Source organism: Choloepus didactylus, chromosome 10 (genome assembly GCF_015220235.1).
Source record: "Choloepus didactylus isolate mChoDid1 chromosome 10, mChoDid1.pri, whole genome shotgun sequence".
NCBI lineage: Eukaryota > Metazoa > Chordata > Mammalia > Pilosa > Megalonychidae > Choloepus > Choloepus didactylus.
The window spans coordinates 10,946,501-10,963,089 of NC_051316.1; the positions used below are offsets into that span (position 1 = coordinate 10,946,501).

The 16,589-nt window shown below is 52.2% G+C and overlaps 1 protein-coding gene across 2 annotated transcripts in view; it reads right to left on the bottom strand.

The window, feature by feature from the left end:
- Positions 1 to 3,856: 3,856 nt before the first annotated feature.
- Positions 3,857 to 16,589, bottom strand: part of FGD3 (FYVE, RhoGEF and PH domain containing 3) — a 65,260-nt gene continuing 52,527 nt past the window's right edge. For both annotated transcript variants that reach the window (XM_037798473.1, XM_037798472.1), the window contains exons 16-19: positions 9,804 to 9,926; positions 7,155 to 7,265; positions 6,491 to 6,631; positions 3,857 to 4,956 (exon numbers count right to left, since the gene is read on the bottom strand). In XM_037798473.1, the coding sequence (XP_037654401.1) occupies positions 4,699 to 4,956; positions 6,491 to 6,631; positions 7,155 to 7,265; positions 9,804 to 9,926 (633 nt within the window). In that variant the 3' untranslated portion in view covers positions 3,857 to 4,698. The remainder of the gene's footprint in view (positions 4,957 to 6,490; positions 6,632 to 7,154; positions 7,266 to 9,803; positions 9,927 to 16,589) is intronic.

A 16,589-nucleotide genomic window follows, 5' to 3' on the forward strand; every position in this document is an offset into this window, starting at 1 on the left:
TGAGAGTATCTTCTTGACCAAAAGGGGGATGCAAAATGAGACAAAATAGTTTCAGTGGCTGAGAGATTTCAAAAGGAGTCGAGAGGTCACTCTGGTGGACATTCTTATGCACTATATAGATAACACCTCTTAGGCTTTAATGTATTGGAATAGCTAGAAGTAAATACCTGAAACTACCAAACTCCAACCCAGCAGTCTGGACTCCTGAAGACAATTATATAATAATGTAGATTACAAGGGTGACAGTGTGATTGTGAAGTCCTTGTGGATCACACCCCCTTTATCCAGTGTATGGATGAATGGAGGGATGGGGATAAAAACTAAAGGACAAATGGGGTGGGATGGGGGGATGATTTGGGTGATCTTTTTTCACTTTTATTTTTTATTCTTGTTCTGGTTCTTTCTGATGTAAGGAAAATGTTCAGAGATAGATTGTGGTGATGAATGCATAACTATGTTATCACACTGTGGACGGTGGATTATATATCATGGATGATTGTATGGTGTGTGAATGTATTTCAATAAAACTGAATTTAATAAAAAAAATTAGAAAAAAAAATCCATAGGCCTGTATAAAATAAACCAATGAATGTAGTTAATAGTACAGTTATAAAAATGTTCTTTCATCAACTGTAACAAATGTGCCACATTAATGCAAAGTGTTAACAATAGGGTGGAATATGGGAACTTGGTATTTTATGCATGATTTTTCTGTAAACCTAAATTTCTCTAATAAAAAAAAAAGGAAAAAAATCACAACCACCTCACACCCAAGTCCGCCATGTCCCTCCTCTGACCCCCCAGCTCCCGACTCTGTCAGCACAAAGCCAAGGCCTTCCAGGGCCTCCCAAGCCTCTCCCATCCTCACTGCTCAAACCAGCCACATCAGTCTCCTCACTGTTCCTCCCTGCACCCACTCCTCCTGCCCAGCCTCAGCTATGCCCTCTGCCTGAACACCCTCCCTGTGGGTCCCACTCAGCTCCCTCCCTCACCTCTTCCAGGGTGTCCTCCCACCCCACCTGCCTCACCCCATTCCTCTTCCCTTTTTACTCCCCCAAACCTGTGTCACTTCCCATAACTGCACATTTGCTTGTTCAATGTCTTCCCAATGGGTGTATCAGGCCCATGAGGGAGGATTTTGTTTTGATCCTGCTGTCTTCAGGGCTCAGCACACTGTTCAATGTGCACAGCTGGCACATAGAACATTTCTCTTGAACAAGTGGTGGTTCAATGGATAGGTGGACAGACTGATGGATGGTTGGTTGGATAGATGGATGGATGGATGGATGGATGGCTGAGTAGGTGGATGGTTGAATGGATGGATGGGTGGATGGATGGACAGATGGATGGATAGTTGGATGGGTGGACAGTTGACTGAATGGATGGATGTGTGGGTAGGTAGATTGTTGAGGTGATGGAGGAATGGACAGATGGATGGTTGAATGAATGGATGGGTTGGTGGACAGCTGGAAGGTTTGGTGGATGGATGGACAGATGGACAGATTGACAGATGGCTGGCAGGATGGGTGGGTAGATGGATGGAAGGCTGGCTGGCTGTCTGGATAGTTGGATGAATGGTGGATGACTGAATGGATGGATGGATGGGCAGATGGATGGATGGATAGGTGGATGTATATATAGAAGGATGGACAGATGAACAGATGGCTGGAATGATGGATAGATAGATGGATAGGTGGGTGGATGAATGGACAGATAGACAAATGGTTGGAAGGATGGATGGATGGATGAATGGCTGACTGGCTGGCTTCTAAATGTAACCATGGTTTGTGGGTTTACATTTCCTGCCTCCACTCCTTTTTTTCTTACCCCCCAAAACCTGTGTCACTTCCCATAACTGCATATTTGCTTATTCAATGTCTTCCTGATGGGTGAATCAGGCCCATGAGGGAGGATTTTGTTTTGATTCCACTGTCTTCAGGGCTTAGCATAGTGTCCAATGTGCACAGTTGGAACATAGTACATTTCTCTTGAACAAGTGGTGGTTCAATGGATGGGTGAACAGATTGATGGATGGATGGTTGGATGGATGGATGGATGGATTTGGATAGGTAGATGGTTGAATGAATGGATGGATGGACAGATGGTTGGTTGAATGGGTGGACGGATGAACAGATGGATGGACAGATGGATGAATGAACAGATGGATGGATGGATGGATGGGTAGGTGGATGGATGGATGGATGGATGGATGGATGGATGGATGGATGGATGGATGAACGAACAGATGGATGGACAGATGGATGGATGGACAGATGGATGGGTGGATGGATGGACAGATGGATGGATAGTTGGATGGGTACCTCTCTGCTATTGATATGGTGTAGCATATAATGCTCTAGCTAACTCCTGAGCTGTTGAGTGAGCATCACGTCCCGCCTCACCAGCCATGGGCATACGAGTGAGGGAGAGACCCACCTGAGGTTACATGTGGGGACTCTGGCCAGGCTGGGTGGGGTGGGAGAGGACAGGTCCTTGGTCTGCACTGGTTGACAGAGAGCCTGGAAGAAGCTATGGCCTGTGGGGAGTCTCTGGGCCTCCGAAGACCTCCATCCCTGCTGGTGCTGCCACACCCAGGGGACAGCTCCGGCTGCCTCTGTGACTCAGTTTCCTCAGCTGCCCCGAGGGTTGTGCTGAGATAACAGCAGTGGCAGCCACTTGAGCAGGAAGAAGACGAAGCCCAGCCCTGGCAGAGGGCTTCTAGTGTCTGGCCCAGCTGGGGCTTCGTGAACACCTGTGGCTGGAGGAAAAACACTCTGGAGGCAGCAAACAGAGGAGACTCAAGTGCACCAGAATTGAGCGAGGGTGTAGGGAGACAGGCAGGGCCAGCAGCAGGTGGGGTCCCCTCACTGCCTCTGCTGTCCCTGACCCAGCCTAGTGGGCTAGGAGGCTTGGCTGCATTTTCCTCGAGAAGCAGGAGGTGACCAGAGGCCCCTGTGCTGCCAGAGGGCCTGGACTCTCTCTCCTACTCCCCACCAGGCAAGCTGGGCCCACCTGTGCCTCAGTTTCCTCCAGTGAAATGGGGGTGAGTACACCCACCACAGATGGGGAGCCCCCATGGATGTCAGGACCTGCTGGCAAGCGTAGCTGGTGCTCAACAGGTGGTAGCTGCCATGCCCAGGTGGGCACCAGACGGGGCAACGGGAGCTCGTCAGTGGTTCACCTCTGTCCAGTTGCTCGTCTTTGGTTCCTCAGTCCCCAAGGGGACCGAGCCCCAAGGCTGCACAGGGCTGGGCAGAGAATGCCCCAGTGAAGGCATCCTGCATGATGCTGGGTAGATATCGGAGGGTAAGGGTCCCAGGTGACATACCCCTTTCCTACAGGACCCCACCTCCCTGGGGGATGATACAGCCCTCCATCTCAGGTCCCTAAATCCCTTCACTCTTTCTCCCAGAGGCCTTGGGGCTCATGTGCAAACAAAAGACCCCCACCCCCGTCCTTCATGCCATCTTCCACCTGCCCTCTTTTGCAAGGGCCAAGCGCTGCGCTGTCTCGAGTTGAGCATCTTCTCAGTCCAGTGTCCCCGAGCCCTTGCACAACAGGCCGTGGGTGCACAACTATCCTCCAGGTGCTGAGCTCCGTCCAAGTCCCAGCTGTGTGCCCCCTGCATCTGCATCTTCATGCTGGAGTCCAGGGGCCCCCCACTGCCGGCCGTGTGCTCTGGAGCCCGTGACATCCCTCCTGGAGCCTCGGATCCAGTGTCCCTTGCTATGAGGACCAAACAGGCCTGCCACCCCGTGTCCCCCCCCCCCTCTGCCATCCTACCCACTGCATGGTGAGACATAGCCCCAGGACACAGAGGGATCGGACAAAGAACACCCAGGCTGCACAGGCCTCCTACAGGGGTCGGCATTTATTGATGCAGACGAGCACAGTGAGCCAGTCCGTGGAAAGGTGTGGAGAACGGTCGCAGGTCCTCACGCCCCCCACCATGTGGCCACTGGGGTGGGCTTCCAGCAGAGCGTCAGAGCCAGGATGGCGGGCCAGCCCCCAGCCCCTGCCCCTCACACTTCCCTGTGGGTGCTGGGTGCATGTCCAGCCCTGGGCCAGCAGCTGCCGGGGGAGGAGGGCTGTCCCCTCACGTGTTCCCCCCAGAACAGGCAGAGAGAATGATCTGGAATCCAGAGGCATCGGCTTCAGTTCAGCTCCACACAGTGTGGATGGGACAGGCAGGGGTCCCGCGGCCTGCCCATGAGGGGATGGGCAGGGGTCACGTGGTCTGCCAGTGGGGGGGCATGGCCCTCACAGATCAGGGTCCGGCATTCCCAGACATGGGCACCTTGGGAAGGACCTGACACCTGAGCACAGCCCGCCATGGTCTCCTCAGTGCCTTGCAGAAGCAAACTCCGCCATTGCCATCCCTCTGAGCCTGATTTTCAGTTTGGCCCCCAGCTTCCATCCTGTGCCCTGCTGGGCCACCTGGGGCCAGCAACACCCCTCTCTGGGCCTCCATCTCCTCATCTCTGAAACAGGGGGAGCCCCCAGTGCTGAGTGCACCAGGCCCTGGGCAGACGGCCTGGGGTGGAGCAGGGCCGAACTCCTTGGCAGTGTTCCCTGAGGTCGGCACAGTGGCTGCAGGCAGAGGACACGCAGCTGGCTCCCCGGTGCCCAACCCCGTGGGGATGGCGGCCCTGGAGGGGGATCCCTGTGTCTCATCCTGGCTGCTGGCCAAGGCTGGGCTCATGGAGTGGCCATGCCCTTCGGGTGGGCTGGGGGCTGCAGAGACCCGGGGCTGGGCCGGGCTGTGTCCCCACGGGCAGCGGTGTCCAGGGCCCCCAGCCACTGCCTCTGCAGCTCAGGGGTCTCTGCGCTCAGGAACAGGGGCTGGGCCGGGGCCCGCTGCAGCCGCACAGCATGCCTGGCGTCGGGCCTCTCCGCAGACTCTGGCACAGTCACCGTGCAGCCGGGCAGGGGGATGGCGCGGGGCAGTGGTCCGTCCTGCAGCAGAGCAGTGGGTGTTTGAGCAGGGGGGATGGTCATCCTGGCCTCGGGGCACACTGTCCCCAGGCAGCCCAACCTGAGGATCATGGGAGACCTGCTGGGCTGTCTGTGGGACCAAGAGCCAAACTTCGGCTCCCTGAGGAGGGTGCAGGGGAGCATGGGAGTGGCTCCATGGCTGGGATGCCCACCCCACAGAGGGGGACAGAAGGACCCGAAGGATCAGAAGGACAGAAGGATCTCCTGTGGGGAGATCAGGCAGCGAGTGGCTTGAGGGGAGCAGGTGAGTGTCCTTCAGCTAAGGGCAGGGGAGGTCCCTGGGAGAGGAGCTGGGTCAGGAGGCCTGGGCTGCAAACACCCCCTCGCTCCCTTGAGGAGTCAGGCCCACGATCTCGCTGCCCCTGGTCAGGCTGGAGGTGGGGATGGGGAGGTGGGCAGTGAGGATCCTGAGCCGTGTTTAGCAGGTTCTGCAGCCCCAGTCTCTCCCCTCCCTCCAGCAGGAATGAGTGAATGAATGAAGGGATGAATGAATGAATGCACACGGGAAGGAGAGGCGTGCGTCCCCCTTTTCCTGGGAGCGGGAGGCAGAGGTGGGAGGTCCTGGTTGGGGGGCAGGGCTGGCCTCCCCTTCCTCCCTGCTCCTCCCCATGAGGCTGCATGGATGGCCTTGTGGGGGGCTGCTGCAGCCCCACGCCCCTCTAACCAGGGCCAAGCCAAACCCCAGGGGCTTGTTTGGTTTCTGGGGTGTCTATTTTTTCACCATTGCTTCTCTCTCTGCTGCTTCCCAACCGGACAGTGAGGCTGGGGGCTGCATGGAGCAGCACCCAGGGGGAGAGAGTCGGGGGGCCTGGCCGGAAGCCCACTGCCCATGGGGCAAACAGAAGCCCCCCCTCAAGACCCTTCCTTGGCTCAGGTGCCCCCCACAACCCAGCTCGCAGGCACAGGGGCCTGGCTGCCTCCTGGGACATGCAGCGTCTGTCCTTGGGTTTCCACATCCCAGCCCTGTGGTTGGGGACAGACAGGACTGGAATTAGGGTTTCATTTGGAAGCCTTGCTTCTAGAATATGCTTTGAGGAGCCTGCTTGGCTGGGACCTGGGGAAGGCAGGTGTCTGTCCCAGCCGAACATCTAAGGGGAGGGAGTTAACACACAGGAGACAGAGATCCTCTGCTCAGACCCGGGCTCTAGGACCCAATGGATGACCCTGGCCAGGTCATGCTCTGTCCCTGCAGAATCAGGCAAGGAGTGGCCCCCTGGGCTGTGCCTGGGGCACCGGTGGACCCCCTGGCGGTGGGCACCGTCCTGCGGGCTTTACTTGCAAATGCTCAGCTCGCTCCACCCTCACCACTGCCCAGTGGGGCAGGCACTTCTGCTGACCATTTGACAGGCAAGGACACAGTGGCCCAGAGGCTGGGCTTGGGGCTACTCCTGCTCACCACCCCCCAGCAGCTGCCCCTTCAGAGGCTGTAGAAAGCAGAGGGGCCCATGCCCCTGGGTGCCATCCCGGGGTGAGATGGTGGGAAGGGGCCACGTACCTGGCCAACTCCCTGCAGGTGCAGCACCAGTGGATCCATCTTGGGGATGGAGGCCCACACCGCGTCCCAGGCCGTGCCACCATCCCACAGCTGCAGGTAGCTGCAGAGCAGGCTCTGCTGGGGATCTGAAGCAGGCAGCTTCTGGGGAACACAGACCACACGGGCTTAGGGGGTGAGCTTTCTCTGTGGGCAGCCAGAGCTACAGCTTGGAAATGCAGACAGGGCTGTGTGGGGGATGCAGGCGCAGGGAGAAGCCTTCACCAGCCTGGCCCCAGCTCCCAAAGGAGTGGCCATGTCCTCTGCTCTGGGGTGACCTCTGACAGTGCTGACAGTGGCTGCTAGGGAGCTCCTGGGTGCAAAGGGCTCCCCATCATGGGCTGGGATGACACAGCTCCCCAGTATGCACATGTGTGCACAAAATTTTGCAATGAATTGTGGGGTGCTCCCAGAGACCTCTCACTGAGATCCCCTGTGTCTTTCCTGGTCCTGGGAAGCCCACAGTTCTCAAGGCTCTGAGAGCAAGGCAGGGTCTGCAGATGAGGCCACAGAGGGAATGAGGGGTGGGGGGTCGTGTCCTAGGTATGCCCCCCCCAACAGCTGTCCACCCCATGGGGCCAGGCACCAGTCCTTCCACCTCTGCACCCTTCCTGGGCTCTATGAGCACCTCGGAGCTGGGGCTCTGGGGTCCTGCCGATTGCGTCAGGAAACACTCTTTGCACACACGGCTCTGCCTGCTATTCTCGGCCTTGAACTCGGAGCACTTCCCACAGATGACCTGGAGACAGACAGGAGGCACCTGTGACCCCACCTGTGGGGACAGAAGAGGCCAAAAGGAGGGGAAACGGGGACCCAAACCAATGAGGGGTGGGCAAAGGGCTTCTCCAGGGGAAGGCAGCCTGGGGGGCTAATCCTGAGGGCGGAGAACCCAAGGCAGTGTCCCCTGGGTGGGTGGAAGTTCCGCCCTCCTGGTCTGGAAACCCCAGATCCCAGGGTGGGGGTGAGGTCTGTGTGCATGGAAAAAAGGCTGGAAGGAACCCCCACAACGTAACTGTCCCCCTAGCACCCACCACGTGCGTGAGGTATGGTGGGAGATGTGAGAGGCACAAGGGGCCGTTCGACCCAGCACCAGGCTGAGGTGGGTGTTCAGAGGGACCAGGGGGCAGTTAGGGCTGGGCAGCCAAGTATGGACGGGGCTGGCTGATGGACAAGGTGGGGGAGCTCAGTGGTCAGGGGTCTGCAGGACACAAGGGAGTTCTAGGATGGTGAGTGACATTTGGGTAGAGGAGAGAATGGACCATCCAGGGAGATGAGCTTCAGGCTCCAAGGGCTCATGGGTGCTGGGGACCAAAATGCACCTCTGGATTCAGGTCAAGGAGGCCAGTGTTAGCAGAGCATGTGGGAAAGCAGTTGTGGAGAGCACTTCGAGGATCCTGGCTGAGTAGGGAGGAGAGGCTGCTTAGTGTCTTTAGCCTGAGAGTCTTGAGGGAGGGTGAAGGCAGGTGAGAGAGGAGAATACCGATTGGAAGAGGTTTCTGAGGAACCAGAAGGAGTTGGAACACAGGGACTTGGCCAGGAGGGGAAAGAAGTGGAGAAAAACTTTACCCAAAGTCTCCATTTCTTTAGGGCGGGGCTCTGTTAATGATTGGGGGAGGGCAGGGTCCTGGGCAAGAAGGTCTAGAAGAGTCACTGAGTGGCATCGGTTGGTTTAATTTCCATCCATCCATCCATCTATCCATCCACCCACCCAATTTTCTTTCTTTCCTTCCTTCCTTCCTTCCTTCCACCCACCCATCTACCCCATCTATCCATCCATCCATCCAACCATCCATCCATTCAACTATCCATGCATCCATCCACCCATCCATCCATCCAACCACCCATCAATCATCCATCATCCATCCATCCATCATCCAACCATCCATCCATTCAACTATCCATGCATCTATCCATCCATCCATCCACCAATCATCCATCATCCATCCATCATCCTTCCATCATCCATCCATCCATCCATCCATCATCCATTATCAATCCATCCATAATCCATCATCCATCCATCCACCCATCCTTTCTTTTTCTCTTTCCTTCCTTCCACCCAACTACCCCATCCATCCATCCATCCACCCACCTATCTATCCATCCTTCCTTCCTTCCCTCCTTCCTTCCTTCCTTCCCCCACCTACCCCATCTATCCATCCATTCATCCAACCATCCATCCATTCAACTATCCATGCATCCATCCACCCATCCATCCATCCAATCATCCATCTATCCATCCACCCTTCTTTCTTTATTTCTTTCTTTCCTTCCTTCCACCCACACACCCCATCTATCCATCTATCCACCCATCCACCCACCCACACATCTATCCTCCTACGCATCCACCTACCAAAACTATCCATCCATCCAACCATCCATTCAACCATCCATCTATCCACCCATCCATCCTTCCATCCGAGTACTCATCCATTTATCTCCTCCTGCCCCAGCATGGTAAGATTCAATGAAAGGGTTTAACAGGGAACAACATTCTAGACTCAGGCCTGCCAGTGCCCTTTGGGAAAACAGCACCATCCTTGCTTCAAGGCAACTGTGGGCTGAGATCCACTTGCTAACATGGTACTGAATTATGACTAACTACACCTAAAAATATTGAACTCAACAACAGTTGCTTCCTCAGGGACCACTTTGCTTTCAGCATTGAGCACCAACTCAACAGCCCACTGAGAAGATAGGCTTGGGGACTGGAAGAGAAGTCATGGAGAGGGTAGGCATGGGGGACAGCTGGTTAAGGGGCCCACTGGGTCTCTGAATATTTAGGAGTCCCAGGAGCAAGGACATAGAGCCGAGCCCCTACACCAGCTGCAGCCTCCTCCCCTTACATGGTATGAAATTACTGTCAACCCATTTGACTCAAGATCTTCCACTAGCAACTGGCTGAGCCACGCTCAACGAGGTCCTATGTATTTCCAAATCTAGCACTTTTTCACCTGCAATAAGTGGATACTGGAAATCAGAGCCCATCAGAGAAAGGTCTTTTGACCTCTGCTCATTTGCAAAACACAGATCTTGAGGCATCCCTGGCAGGGCTGATGTGGTCTTCAGCAACACGGTGCCTACAAAGTGCCCACCTCCACATCCACGGCTGGCATGTGGCCACTATTCAGGGCTACCAAGACTATTAGCAAAAACCCCAGCTGATGCTCTCGTCTGGGCATAGGTGAGTCTGCCAGAACCACCACGGCAGCCTCCTCCTCCTCCCTGGGACAATGCTGCCCCCCACCCCGGACTCCACCCCTGGCCCAGGACTCACCGCCCCACACCGCTTGCAGTGGTGCCTCCTTTTGGTTATGGAGTTGAAGGTCTCTCCGCAGCTTTTACAGCTGTGCTTCTCCTTGTCACGTCGGCTTTTGGAGGATGGCTTTCTGGAATCGACCTACAAAAGGAGACAAATAGCTTCCGTTGGCTCAAGTGTCAAGTGCACCAGGCTCCAGGTCACGAAATTTCCAGAGCTAGCTGTCACTCCACCTATTTCTTCCTGGCCTGATGGTTTTGAGATGCAATCCTGAAGTAAGATGCTTCTCCAATGCATCCTTCTAAAAAAAAAAAAAGTCTGGCACCGCACATTTTGTCCCCCACCTTGCTATCTTCATTCAATAGTCTACCTTAGAGTTTTCCCCTGGGACCCCCAAGGAGGGTTAACATCCTTGATGTCAGGCTCCATAATTTATTAAATTACCTCGCCCACGGCCTGCATTGTGATTGGCGCTGGCCACACCCTCCACCAGTGATTGGTCTAGGGCTGGCATGTGACCCTGCCCTTGACCAATGAGCAGAAGGGGCGGGGTCTGCATGGGGCTTTTAGGAATGATGTTCTTTTATGATAAGAGAGAGTGGCTTGACTGGAGAGCCCCTTTCCCTGCCCTTTCCCCCCTGCTTCATCCCGGACTGGTGGGAACTCGTGCCTGGAGCTGCTGCAGGCACTTTGCTACTGTGAGAAGACAGAGAGATTCGTGGTCACCTGAAACAGAACCAGCTCTGTCACCACCTCCCCAAGGCTTTCTGGAAGCTGAATGGGAAATGTTTCTTTGGCTTAAATCCTATCTCTTGCAGCCAGGGGCCTCTCAACTGACCCCTAATGGGCACTTAGATTGTTTCCAAGGTTTCACCCTCACAAACAGAGATGCCGGGAACACCTGCTCAGACACCTCTGGGCCCCTCTGAGACAATGGCATCTGGAGGAGGGATCCCTGGCAGAGCAGTGGCTGTGCCATGGGAAAGACCAGCGTTAGGCAGCCCTGGGGGGCTACCCAGAGACCGCCCCCAGGAGGCACTAGGAGTCAGGGTATCTGCACCTGCACCCCACATGCTATGCCGGCCTCTTCCTGCTCACCCCAACATTCATTTGGCCAAGAAGCCCCGCAGGGAGGAGCCTGGAGTCCTGAGCCCCAAGCACATTTGCATCCAGCCCACACTCCCATGTGTTAGTGGCGTGAGCCCCCACAGCCTATGTGCAGACAGCAGCAAGGGTGGGTGAGGAAAGAAGTGACGGTGCATGCCTCTGGGAGTTGAGCAGGCTGGGGGCTCTGGATCCTGCCTCTTATTTCCTTTCATGCTGCCTGAACTTCCTCCCCGGTGTGTGTGTGTGTGTGTGCATGTGTGCGTGTGCCCCAGGCAAGACATTAAATATGCTAAATATGAAATCATGAAATGCAATCTGGACTTCTGCTTATAAATGTTCAAAGAGCGTCAAGACAAGTCACAATTGTACGTATATGCTTTATCTTTTGAAAAAGCGGATGATAGCTCTGTGCATCTGCGAGTGTGCTGAGGCCCAGAAAAGTCTGCAGGGATCAAATTAAACATGTAGAGAAAAGAAGTGCCCATGAGGAGGTGGGCAATAGAAGGGAGAGGGGTTTGATTTTGATTTTACTTTATAACATTACTTTTTATAATGGATGGTAGTGATGGTAGATCAACATGTGAACGTAATTCACACCACTGAACTCTATGCTTGCAAGTGGTTAAAATGGGAAATTTTATGTAGTGTATCTGTTACCACAATAGAAATAAAATTAAAAAGAACCCATATGACTGAACAACACCTAGAGTGAAACTTCATGTAAACCATGGACTGTAGTTAATAATATAATTATAATACTACGGGTTCATCAGTTGTAACAAAAGTGCCACACTAATGCAAAAAATGTGTGTGTGTGGGGGTAATTGGGAACTGTACTTTATGTATGACTTTTCTGTAAACTTCCAATGCTCTAAAAATTGGTTTTTAAATATAGAAAATCAAGTATTTATTCCTTTCATAGTTAAAATGTTAAATTTTTTTTTAAGCTGATACTGTCCACCAAGAAAGAGCTAGTTATATAAACCAGGGCCCCATGCATGAGAGACAGCCACTAAAATGACACTTTAGAAAAACTATTTAAAGGTGTCAAGAAATATTGTTAAGGGGGAAAAAAGCAAATCACCGAGTAGCATACAGTAGCATATAGATTTTATGCCAATAAGAGTATTTACAAGCCTAGAAAAAGAGACTGGGTGGTTTCTTAGACTTTATACCCAAAGCACAAGCAATGAAAGAAAAACTAGATAATTGGGAACTCCTTAACACTGAACACTTCTGTGCTTCAAAGGACTTTGTCAAGAAAGTGAAAAGGCAGCAACTCAATGGGAGAGAACATTTGGAATACACATATCCAATAAGGGTTTGATATCCAGAATATGTAAAGAGATCCTACAACTTAACAACAGAAAGACCAACAACCCAATTTAAAAATGGGCAGAAGATACGAATAGACATTTTTCCAAAGAGGAAATACAAATGGCTAAAAAGCACATGAAAAGATGCTTATCTTCACAGCTATTAGGGAAATGCAAATCAAAAACCACAATCAGATATCATTTCATACCTATTACAATAGTCACTATTAAACAGGAAAGCTACAAGTGCTGGAGAGGATGTGGAGAAAGACGCACACTTATTCACTGCTGGTGGGATTGCAGAATGGTGCAACCACTCCGGAAGACAGTGTGGCAGTTCCTCAGGAAGTTAAATATTGGTTTGCCTTATGACCTAGCAATCCCACCACTCAAGATTTATATAACCAGGAGGTCTGAAAGCAGGGGCACAAACAGACATCTGTACTCCGATGTTCACAGCGGCATTATTGACAATTCCCAAAAGAGGGAAACAAATCAAGTGCCCATCAACAGACGAACAGATAAACAAAATATGGTATATACATATGATGGAATATTATTCAGCTGTAAGAAGGAATGAAGCTGTGAAGCATGCAACAACATGGATGAACCTTGAGGACATTATGTTGAGTGAAATAAGTCAGACACAAAAGGACAAATGTATGATCTCACTGATACGAACTAATTATAATATGCAAAGTCATAGACAAAATCTAGAATATAGACTTATGTAGAATGAGGCTAAACAATGGGGAGCAGTTGCTTAATATGTGCAGAATGTTTCACTAGGCTGGACTTAAATGTTTGGAAATGGACAGAGGTGATGGTGGCACAGTATTGTGAGAATAACTAACAGTGCTGAATGGTGGGTGAATGTGGTGGAAAGAGGAAGCTCAGAGTCACGTATGTCACCAGAAGGAAGGTTGGAAGTTAAAAGATGGGAATGTATAAAACAGTGAATCTTGTGGTGGACAATGTCCATGATTAACTGTACAAACATAAAAAAGTTCTTTCATGAAGTAAACAAATGTATGACACTATTACGAGGAGTTAATAATGGAGGGGTATATGGGGGAAAATGTACCTATTGCAAACTACAGACTATAGTTAACAGCAATATTTTAATACTCTTTCATCAGCAGTTATGAATGTACCACACCAATGCCAGGGGCCAATAATAGGGGGGAATAAGGGGTATGGGGTGTTTTGGGTTTTTTCTTTTTACTTCTTTTCTGGAGTAATGAAAATGTTCTAAAATTGATTGCGGTGATGAACGCACAACTATGTGACGATCCTGTCAGCTGGTGATTGTACACTCTGGATGGTCTGTAGAGTTTGTGAGTATATCTCAATAAAATTGCATTTAAAAAAAAAAGAGAGTCTGGAAGGAAATACACCAAAATGTCCCTTGGGTTACTTTGAGGTAGAGAGATAATGTGTTTCCCCAAGAACATTTTGTACAAGAGGAAGAAACCCAACAAACATCTAAAAGGCAGAGCTGCTGCTCACCAACCAGCCTCCACCCAGAGCCCTCTCTCCCTGCTCTCCAGGGCCCCTCACTGCCTTGCTCCCTGGAGACGCCTGGAGACCCCTTGGCATGGCTCATGGCTGGGTACAGGTGATGGGCAGCAGGGCCAGTGCTGTCCCTCCCAGAGGTCACAGTCGTTTGGGGTGTTTCTAGGATCATCACCCCATCTGCTTCAAGGGCTTGTGAGGTGAGCAAAACCGAGACCCCTGGGGGAGGCAGGCTGGGTACTCAGGCAAGCCTCCGGCCCGAGTCTCAGTTTCCCCATCTGATCAAGAGGCCGTGGAGAGGTGTGGATCACCCCTCATTGGCTGGGAGAGCCTGGATGAGTCACTTCCCTTCTTTGAGCCTTGGTTGCTATAAAACGGGGACACACAACCTCTCCGGGCCTCCTAACCTGTGTTCCAGCACATGAAATCCTGACTGGTTCTGCCAAGTTGCTAATTCATTCTACAGCAGCTGCTAAACCTGCAGAAGGGCCCCAGCCTGCAATGAAACAGCTTCCTGGGCTGTGGAAACTGCTCCCCACCAGCACACCCCAGCGTTTCCCCTCTGGGGCCAGTCACATTTGCTAGCAGGAGGCCGGGGCCCCCATCCTGGTGGGCAGCAGACGACACAGTCAGCTCACTACAAACCTAAGAAGCTTTTGAGCAACGCCAAAGAGGTGGACTGAATTCCGCAGGAGGCCAGAGCTGGAACGGCCGTGGGAGATATTTCTCTGAACCTCTCATGGGCCCAGATGGGGAAACTGAGGCCCAGAGATGTCATTTAACTGCTTAAAAGGAAAACACCTTAGGTAAGCTTAATGTTCATATTGACGACTGAGATGAAATGAAGTCTGAGCTTTGTTGAAAATATTACAGCAAAATAAAAAGCAGGAGTACGGGGCAGGGCGGGGAGTAGGGCAGGGGAAACAATGGATGGGGGCGGCTGGGTGGGGGTGCCTCTTTCACCATCTGGGAGGTTTCTGTGTGTGCCCTCAGCTAGCCTGGGGCCCAGAGAAGTCCTTTCTGACTCTGATATTTTGGGGCTTTGGCTGAGAATGACTGGACTTTTGCAGAACGGGGAAGGCTTTGAATTTTGCAAGGTCCTCTTGCAAAACTTCCTGAGCTGGGTTTAGCTTCTCTTAGGAAAGAGGGGACTTACAGGGACTGTAAGACTGAAGAAGTCAGGGCTCAGAAAATCAGACCACCAGACCACAAATGGACTTAGTTCCTTTCTTTCCAAATATGCGGAGAAAATAAATACTAAATTCTTAAGTATGGCACATTGTAGCAAAGGTTGTTCTTTCTGACATCAAGATTAAGACTTATCTTTGAACGCTGTGTTCTTAAAGAAATGTTCACAGAGCCTTTCTCACTCATACCCTGTGGGGGGTGCAACTCAGCAGACACACACGGGCCCATCCTAAACTCAACAGACACTGACCCTTCCTAAACTCAAGACACACACTGACCCATCCTAAACTCAGTGGACACACACGGGCCCATCCTAAACTCAGTGGACACACACTGACCCATCCTAAACTCAACAGACACACACTGACCCTTCCTAAACTCAAGACACACACTGACCCATCCTAAACTCAGTGGACACACACGGGCCCATCCTAAACTCAACAGACACGGACCCATCCTAAACTCAAGACACATTGACCCATCCTCAACTCAGCATACACTGACCCTTCCTAAACTCAAGACACACACTGACCCATCCTAAACTCAACACACACACTGACCTACCCTAAATTCAACACACATACTGATCAATTCTAAACGCAACAGACACACACGGACCCATCCTAAACTCAACAGACACATGGACACATCCTAAACTCAACGGACACACTGACCCATCCAAAACTCAACACATACTGACCCACCCTGAATTCAACACACACATTTATCAATTCTAAATTCAACAGACACACACGGTCCCATCCTAAATTCAACACACACACTGACCCACCCTAAATTCAACACATACACTGACACATCCTAAACTCAGTGGACACACTGACCCATCCTAAATTCAACACACACACTGACCCATCCTAAACTCAACACACACACTGACACATCCTAAATTCAACACACACCCACACATCCTAAACTCAGTGGACACACTGACCTATCCTAAACTCAACACACACACTGACACATCCTAAACTCAAGAGACACATGGATCCATCCTAAACTCAATATACAGTGACCCATCCTAGACCCACTAAAATCTCAACTCTGATCACTTTCTCCTCATGGAGGAAGAACAAACGGAAAAAACACAGCCCAGGCCAAGACACACCACGCCTGGGTCCCCAGAAGGCGGGGAGGCCTCAGGGCTGGTCGTCAGTGGGGCCCGGGGCCCTGGCTTGGGGCGGGTCATAGGGGCTGCCACAGTGGGAAGAGAGCCAAGGGTCCTGAACTTGATGTGATCCCAGGTATCTGGCTGCGGGGAACCAGCGACCCTGTGAAACAGCAGCTGAATCCTGGGGGGGAGAACGTGAAGCTGAGGGGTGCAGCTTGCTGATGGCAACTTGTCCCCAGGTGTCCCCAGGTGACCCCCTGAAGTCCTGAGCCTCAGGGGCTCCCACCTGTCATCCACGCAGCTACCTATGTGACACCACGTAGCAAGAGCTTCTCTCGGATGCTCAGGGCCATGCTCACCCCCACAGCCTGGGTGGGAAAGGAGGAGCCTCCGAGAGGCCGGCACTTGCCCGAGGGCTTGCAGCTGGTCACAAATGGAGCCAGGGGCCTTTCTGTAGCATAAACGACTTCGAAAAAAAAAAAGGACTTCCAGGTCCCTTCCATCTAGAACTTTCTCTGATTCAGGCACCAGCCCCGCCTGTCAGCCTCT